The sequence below is a fragment of the Blennius ocellaris genome (genome assembly GCF_963422515.1).
Source record: "Blennius ocellaris genome assembly, chromosome: 1".
Classification (NCBI taxonomy): Eukaryota; Metazoa; Chordata; class Actinopteri; order Blenniiformes; family Blenniidae; genus Blennius; species Blennius ocellaris.
The window spans coordinates 20390785-20400128 of NC_137650.1; the positions used below are offsets into that span (position 1 = coordinate 20390785).

At 38.4% G+C, this 9344-nt stretch overlaps 1 protein-coding gene across 1 annotated transcript in view; it reads left to right on the top strand.

Moving 5' to 3' along the window:
• Positions 1–8051, top strand: part of LOC308139985 (CUB and sushi domain-containing protein 1-like) — a gene marked incomplete at both ends in the record, with an annotated part of 391623 nt that extends 383572 nt beyond the window's left edge. Inside the window, 5 exons of the mRNA XM_080509617.1 lie at positions 1016–1128; positions 4014–4101; positions 4283–4409; positions 5311–5373; positions 7892–8051. Of these exons, the coding sequence (XP_080365743.1) occupies positions 1016–1128; positions 4014–4101; positions 4283–4409; positions 5311–5373; positions 7892–8051 (551 nt within the window). The remainder of the gene's footprint in view (positions 1–1015; positions 1129–4013; positions 4102–4282; positions 4410–5310; positions 5374–7891) is intronic.
• Positions 8052–9344: the final 1293 nt, after the last annotated feature.

The window sequence follows — 9344 nt, forward strand, 5'->3', positions numbered from 1 at the left end:
ACACAACAGGTTAATAAAGATTTAGCCTTCATTTATGTTTATTATTCAAGGTGGGACATGGATATATTGGCTGAGCAGGCTGAGCATGACACAAATGTATTATTATATTCACCTGTTTTCTGGCTCTATTTTCAAATGTTCACAAAAGATTTGTGGAACAGGCTTTGTCCAAGCCAGATATGAACAACTGACTGTGTTCCTGTTCTCATTGATTCTGACCCATGAGCCATTTACTTAAAAAATAAAGCATGAAATATTGGTTTTACAGGTGTTTTAAGGAGGAGGGTCATCAGATCACATTTGGACCTGCTATTCGTTGTAATTCCTCTGACATTAAATATATCATTAATCTACTGGAATGCATTCATGTCAATTCAATAGACTAATTAAAAAATGTTTTCCCATAAAACAGTCAGAAGTGCCATATCCTTGGAGTAGAAAATCTTGGTCGCAATTTGGTCCAAATTGTGGTGTTTATGTGGTCCTCGCAGTCGTCAATGTTGTTTGTCCCTGCTCGAAGCAAAAGCAATATGGGCCTGTTATGTTTTTTTGTTTTTTTTCCTAAGTTACTGTTGATGCTTGGTGCAGATATACCAGGTAACGCTACGCAATTTGACCTTGAGTACATAAAGTCAGTTCAACTTCAATCTATGATTTAGTTTTGCAAGGACACACAAGGTAAAGTAGCAGAAATCTTCCATGTTGGCTTTATAGTTAGCGAGACGAAAACTGTAGCTGAAGGATTAATGTCACTCTTTTCCCATTCATGTGTCATGTGCTTGGTGAAGGAAATATGATCATTGAAAATGGCAAGGTACCTCTTCTCCGTTTTGTCACATAACCTCTCTGTTTGTCTTTTGACTTATTTTTTTGTCTTGCCACTTCACCTACCACTCAATATGTTTCTCTTTCCCTCACAAAGGCCCTGCATTCATTTGCCATTATTGATTTTCCTTTCAGGGTCAGGGTCTAATTAACATATGTATATATTCTGTCTTTGTCACTATTTATTCAGGTACATATAAGTCAGAAGAAAACCAGCTGCTGTTGAAGGTCTACCAGGTGAAGGGGCCAACCGAGCATTACTACAGCAAGTTTAAAAATGACAACTGGGCCATGGATGGATATGTAAGGAATACTTTTTATTTCTATGCCAAGCAGTCTGAATCATATATATATATATATATATATTGAATATAAACAACTATTCAATAATAATACCATTTGATAAAATAGTTCATGTCAGAGGTCAATAAATGATTGAATTATCACTGTATTCTGCAGTGAGCACCTTCCGCCCTCTTTCACTCACCTCACACCCACAGGACCGGACAGAGTCTAGCGAAAGAGCCGTATTAAAATTCCACACAAAACCAAACAGCCACATTATGCTGAACAGATTTTGAAATGCATTTAAATGTAATTAGTCTCAAACGGAGATATGGGGTTGTTTACGAATAACTTTTCATGTTTTTGAGACAATGATATAGAAAACTAGATTCATATAAAATCTTCATCAGGAAAAGTTTCTGAAAGTCAACACGGTTCAAAAATCCCTGTACACATTTTAATATGTGGTAGGTGTAGTACTCACTACACATGCAATTTAATTGGAAAGATATCTTTTTTTATAAAGAATACTTAGCTCCTTTTTTAAATGTAACATGTCTTTTAATGTGTGAGAAATTAAAAACATTTAAGAGTGAAGCAATCTGCCCATTTTAAGGCAGCAGGTGCATCTCCTGCGTGTGTGGCATCTAATAACCGTCTGTCCTCTCAGGAATCATTTTTACCCAGTGGACGAACACATCCCAGTACTGTGGAAAAGTTCCAAATACTATTTCATACAATGTGCAGTAAACAGAAAACAAAACAAACAAACAAAAAAAAGTCAAATCAATTTTTGATGTGACCTCCCTTTGCCTTTAAAACCGCACCGATTCCCTCAGGTATACGTGTGCATGGAAGTACTTGGAAAGCAGGTTGCTTGAAACTTTCACAGTTCTTCTGTGGGTCTCAGAAGCCTCTGAGGCTTCTGTCTCTTCGTGTAATCTCAGTCCAGCTTTGTGATATTGAAATCAGAATGCTGTAGGAGCCATACCATCTGTAGTAGGAGTGTAAAAATCCTTTATGATTCTGGCTGCAGGTTTTGGAGTCGTGATGTTGAGTGACTCTGGGGTTGATCAGGCGCATACTTGATCGAACATCACTTCAGTCAGGAGAAACATATCCATTATGCTTGAAGGTCTTTAGGAGAGCTCCATGTCTTCCATTGTTTTTCAGAGGGAGAAAACTTTACTCCTCATTCTAATGAGATTATTATTCATTTTTGCAAATAAGCTGATTTGCTTTCTCGCCGAGTGCAAGGTGGAAGATCGATACCATTGTGAGCATTTGCATAAATACATGGGAACCAAATTCCTCCTACGAACACTACCAAAGCTCACTAATTAGGATGTTATAGCATGGTTTTTTTTTCATCCATAAGAAAATTGAAAAACAAGTTTCAACTATGGCAAAGCTATAACACATAATGTCTACATTGCATCTATAGATATGGAATTTACATAAGCAACCTGCTACATCTGTCAGTCATAACACAAAATGAGCGTGATGAATAAGTGTCTGAAAACCTGTCCTCCTTCCTTGGTATAGACTAGAGTAAACAACTCTCTGTCTTTCACACAGGCTGGGGTGAAAGCATGAACCAGGGAGTGATTTCAGACAGGATGTTGTTGTTGCCATGAGCTGCCCCGGCATGCAGCCGGGACTGTAGAAAGCCTAAATTGTTTCTATGTGTATCTCCCTCTATGACCACAAATCTGCACCTCAGTTACTATTGTGCAAATTTTTTGCATAATTGTATTCATTTTGTGTTCATCTTTATAGTCTTAATTGTAACAAATCATTATTTCAGCGTTCAAATATATCAGTCGTTTGTATAAAAAAGAACATGTAAACCTTTGAATTTAATTTCATATGACATTTAAAGCTGGGACTCCTTATATAGTATGTTTGCAGCTGGGGAATGGATCAAAAGACTCATTTTGTTTGACTTGTTGTCAGAACGAAAGAGTGAGTGAGATAGCAGGACTGAGTTGGGAAAGTGTGAAGGATAGCAGTGAACACACAACAAAGAAAGAAATATTTCATAAAGGACATACACTTTGTGAAGGAGGTCAAACAACACAGACACACACACACACAAAGGTGGTGTATATAGTTTTCTGAGTCAAGTATAACAATACAGCAGTTTGAAAATGAAATTGCAATTGTCATTGATCGGGGTTAAATAGTAAAGCAGCATTTTTTTTTTAAATATCTGATTGAGAAGAGACATGAAGCGATTGAAGTGATTAACTTACAGAGATGTACATTAAAATCATGCAGCATAATGGATGATAGTCGTTATTCAGCTGCTCCTTGCAGCAGATTGTGATCCACATCTTTGACTTGGCTCAAGTTTTTACTCCAGATGACTTTCTTGACACAAACCTCAGTGGGATTTGAACCCTGACCTTCCAGTCACTAGTTCGCATGAACCATAATGACGCGATGTTTACTGTCGTGATCTTATTGTCAACCCTACACCGAATGTAAGGTACTATACTGTGAGTCTTTTTTGAATTGTTGTGGAATTGTGGAAGGTTTTCACACTGATAATTCGAGTAATGCAATTGCTAGCTTAAAATTACGGTACATTTGAAATAAGGTTGACAGCTTAAACTGACAACTGTAAACCTTGTTTCATTCATCTGTTGTGAACTGCACAGGAAGGAAATTACATTATTATTCTGTTCTGTTCTAAAAATATTTCTACCCTATAGAAAGTACCACATGTCTCATGCATCCTATGGTACTTTGTACCCTCAACCATATAATCCTTTAATGCTGGGTTAATATATACAGTTCCTCCCACTGATCCTGTTAAACTATACTAAATTAGCAACCAGATTAACAATTATTGGTGATTAAAAAAATAATAATGCATTTCTAACTCTGTTGCATTTCAGGTCACTGCAGAATCAGACCAGAAGACGTTTGTCTACCAGGGGCACATTCACAGTAAAGACTTTGGCAAGTTCCACCTCACGAGACAAGGTATGGCTGGTGGTAACTTCAACACATAAATCTTACCCCTTTAGAGAGAATGAATCAGTCTTATTAAAGTGTAATAATGTTCATAATTATGTTTAACAAAAATCTAACTTGAAGCTCTGAAGACAGTGCCTTTTTTTTTTTTTAAAGCGCATTAAGTGATTGTCTCGGTTTTTGTCTCCAGGCCTTGTGACCACGGCACCCGACTCGTCAAACCCCTACACCAACAGCAGCTCGGTGGCAGCCGCCATCTTGGTTCCATTCTTCGCCCTCATCCTCTCTGGATTTGCCTTCTACCTCTATAAGCACAGGTAAACTAAATCCTCAACATCAGTCCATCAGCGGAAAACAAACAGTCAGCAAAGTAGAATCCAAAATGAGCATTTTGTCTTCTCGCTTCACCTGCTGTAAAAAGAAAATTCTGATGGCTTTGGATGCCCGAGCCCAAAGTAGAAGTGATAATAGGATGCATACACTTTAAAGTCCTGAGAGCTTGTATTTTGGAGTAATTAATTCTATATTTTTGAATACATCATCACATTGTAAAGTTCCTTTTTTCCCAACTGAGTAGAAGAAGTGTCTGTTTAAGACGTTGTAGATCCACAGGCAGGGTTACAGACATTTTAAAAAGTAATTATCTCCAAAACTCAAAGCGCACCATGGAGGTTAAATCTGATCGGCCTTAGATATTAATTGTTGTTCCTAGAAAGTTCACAGGAGACTTTCATTGCCTCAAGATGCCAAATGATTTATCCTGATACTTTGGGTAGAATTATGAGATCGCCGTGTGCATGGAAATATTCAGGCGTGTGCACCTCATTATTCAAAGTTATAAGTTAAGCCATGTTACTTATATAATTCTAAACATTATATATGTTTTTCTGTTGGCTTGTCATTTATGGAAGCTGTGTGCGGCAGTGTTCTATAATTGAATTTACTTAATTAACTTAATTTGATGTTATTCAAGAATTTCAGAAATACAAATCAGGGACAATCTTTTGGTGCTTCACAGTTCATTCTGTTCCTTGTGATATTTACTTGGATGACGGTGATGTTGGCGGCTTCACAGATAACCAACATAAACATCTGGCCTGATAGAACACTGGCTTATTTGGCTAATGGATGGTTAACTTTGTCATTACATCAGATTGTTTTGCTTGTTGGCTTGTGCAATGCTAGTGAATGTATATTAAAGCTGATGGTTGTACGCAGGACATTGTCTGCTGATACAGATGACAATGAGAGACCAAAAGACACCTGGGGGCCTGGCGGCAGGTAAGACTGGCACCCGTCATCCATCTGGTTCGAACGGCGACCAGACCTCCGCCCGCCGCCACATCCTCCATCAAACTTTTCATCTCTTGCCTTTTTTTTTCTGGCTTTTTCATGATTTTTAAAGGCTTCCTCATGCTGTTTAGTAAGGCTGCACAATTAACCAAAAAATGTCATTCCAATTTTCAGAACTAAAATCACGGTCTAATTGTAAATTGGAAGTGTGAACCAAAATGAATATCATTTGCGAGGTGAATGGAATAAGGGGGCTCCATTTATCAGCTAAAGGTAATTGGCGTGACATTTATGCTGAGGGAAAAACATGAAGAAATACATTTTTTGAGAGCAGTGCAGCACCAAAACAGCAGTCATTTACAATTCTAAGAAGGGTATTTAATTTTGCCTTTTATCTCATTGTCATCCCTCTGTCAGATATCATCAACAGCAAATGCAATACTTGACCTCTTATAGGCTGTTTGATTTAAAGGAAGTGATGTTTATGTACATTTTTCAAAACCAAGCTTACCAACATCATATAACTTCCCGGACAACATAATGGCAAGCCAACAGAAATAGAAATGATTCCTTTACAAAAAAAACATGCTGCAGTACCTTCAAATGAGAAACTCAAAGCAAGGTGCGTGTGCGTGCATGTGTGTGTGCGCGTATGCGTGCGTGTGCGCGTGCGTGCGCAGTTTTTGTGGTTGTGTTACATATGTCTGTACAGTATCTATAATACCGTCAAAGCAATTATATGTGCCATTTTTCATCCTCCCAATAAAATTAAACTATTGCACCTACAGCCACAACCAGTGCAGCAATCTAAGCTACTGCCACGCAGGGAGGTCTGGGATGTGTGTTGGTGTGCAGTTTTGTAAAGTAATGGGTTGAGCATGTAGGGTAGGCTTAGTGGCTCCCCAGGGTTGGATTTCTACCAGTGTGCACACACACACACACACACGCCCCCCCCCACACACACACACACACAGACGTACATACGCTCTTAATGAGGTCAGAGTCAAACAGCGTTTCAACTGCAGCACTCCTCCCTGCTAATAGTTCCACAGGGTTTGGGAGTAAGTGATTATATCTAACTGGATTATAGGACCTGATTACCCAAAAATGTAATCTGCGACAAACAGACGAATTAGGAGGTGGTAGTCATATTTCACCGTGTATCCGTTTGAACCCAAGCAGTAACTTTCATTAAAAAAAACTTCGTTCAGGCAGACTGGCTGATAATATATATACATATTTGGAACTCTAACCATTTGATGATAGCGGAATGCACACAGATGCACTCATGTGTGAGCAGTAGATGGGCACGGGGCAGCTGAGCTGCTGAAGCGGACAGTTATGGTACATGTTCTCACTCCAGCCATAATTTTCTTTGCAATTTATACATATTTTTTACAGTAACTTGCTCTTAGAAAGTTGGCACATTTGTTATCAGGCAAAAGTTGCTGACTTTTCGTAACAAGATGGGAAAGAGAAGAGTTATTTAAGGTGACGTTTTAACATTGATTTCAAATGTACAGATGTGTAAATTATCATAATGATAAAGAGATGGATTGAAACTGTTACAACAATAACTTCTAGGCAACCACTGCCTCACCTGATTTTATATATATATATATATATATATATATATATATATATATATATATATGCATAGATCTGTCTGCTGTTCATACCTCTGGTACTACTTACCATATCCTTTATTTCCCTTAACACCTGCTTTTTGAATTGGAAATGCTGAATAGGTTATGCAATGCACGTAAGCATGCAGTGTATACACTCTATTTTGAAATGTTAAACTTTTCACACTCATGGAAAAAGTACAAATTGTCAAGAGCAGATTTCTTGCAGTCAGCTAAAGTATTTTTATACCTGCAGTTCCTTATGAGTTATTTAAAAAGGTGGGGTCACAGTGGCTCCCAAACAAACTCATTTGCAATCCAGCTGAAGCAAGGCTATTTGGTATGTATCATCTGAACTCCCTGGCCTGTTTGGCTTGTTTGACATACACATGGCTCAGAAAAATATCCAAATATCGTCATACATTTCTTTAGTGAGAGTTGAGCTCCATAGATCCTGTAGGTTTTAGCTGGTTTTATTGTAAACTGTCTGCCTATGATTATACTACACAGTCCAAAAGCCAGTAGGAAAACTGGATATAAATTTGCCAACATGGCATCATTTTGACTGGGTTCTCAAATACAAGTGATCATTTCACACAACACAAGAGAGAAAATAAAAATCACCCCGTGCTTTATAAGATGATGCTTTAGCTATCAAGAACAGCAAGAGGAAAGAGAATCAACTAATTTTTACCAATGTGCCTGCTCTATCATGGGTTGTTATCTTTCCAGCTTCCAAAAATGTTTGTGTGGTTACTTTGTCATTTTGTTCTTCGAATGGCTGCACAATGGTTGTACTCTGCTTGTTTCAGCTAAATATTTAAAAAAGATGCTCATACCAATTTCATCCATCTAATGGTAGTTTGCTTTTTGTTTTTCAGGACACGTCCAAAGGTCCAGTTCAATGGTTATGTTGGCCACGAGAGCTCCAATGGTCAGGCATCCTTTGAAAATCCAATGTATGACACAAACATGAAGCCCACTGAGGCAAAGGCAGTACGATTTGATACCACACTCAATACAGTCTGCACTGTGGTATAATCCAGTATACTTGCCACTTCTTATCTGGTGGTTCAGTCCAACCTCTCTGCTGCGGTCTGCAGTATGGCTTAACCAAACACAAAAAGGAAGAACATACTTAGGATTTGGACTTGTTCCCATGAGCACTCAATGTGTAGGATGCTGGACCCCCGTCAGCAAAATCTACACAGCAATGCAGCTCGGCTCCACCTGAAACCTGAACAACGGTATTATTCATTTATAGGCACAGGAGATGGACAGGTCGCAACCAACATGTTGAGGAGGCGAGTAGACAGTGGCATTAAAAAACATGAAAGAATCCTTAGACCACGACTCCAGTTCAAAACTTCAAAGAAAATAACTTTCTCCGAGAACATGCTCTCTGTGTTGACTAACCTCAATACAATTAGAGCCTCCTAACAGAAAGGCCTTTTTCTGGCCCATAATTTCTGGTCCACAAGTACCCAACCTGTAGGCCGATCCAATTAAACCCCAAACCTTCATGTCAAATTTGCACAGTGGATGAAGCTTACTAATTCCTCCTGCTGTGAGTCAGTCATGGATTTGATCGATGTGAGGTTCTACCCTCAGGGGGAAGCACATAAACTATTTCAACCCTCAGCCTCTTCCTCATACTGGACGGATCACGTATGTAAACATAAACCATTATTGGTGCTGGACCAAAAAGCTCCCACTGGAAATCTGTCATCGTGGACTTGACAGGATGAGACTCTGATATAATGACTGTTTACAGACTCAATTTTGATGGAAAGTAATATTAATTCCACAGACTGCTGTGAAGTTGAAAACCAAACACAGTCAACGCAATGATCAAATAAACTAGATCAGTTCTTTTAAATGAATGACATTCTCAGTCCAACGGACTAATGCTAAACAGACGTGGGTCAAATAGAAGTCGCAGATGTATTTGAAATGTTTTAGCCTACTTGAAGAGCTGATTAAGATAGGTCTAATATAGCAGGACAATCAGAGTTTGGTCTGTTTAGTTATCAGATGATAAGGGATTTTCAAAAATGATCCTGTAATTATCTTACATTACACCACTTTATTGCCTTTTATGACATCTACTCACAGATCATGGCAAATAACTAGGCTAAAACATAACAATTGAAGCTTTTGCAAACCATGTGTTTCTTCTAAATTTACTCAAACTGTACTACACGCATAAGACCAGTCTTCTACAGTATTCCACAGTAGCACTAAGCAGACTGAGCTCAACCAGAAAACCAGACATTCGAGTTGCTGGGTCCGTGTACACAATGGACTGGTTTCCTGAGACCTGTCTAATATAAT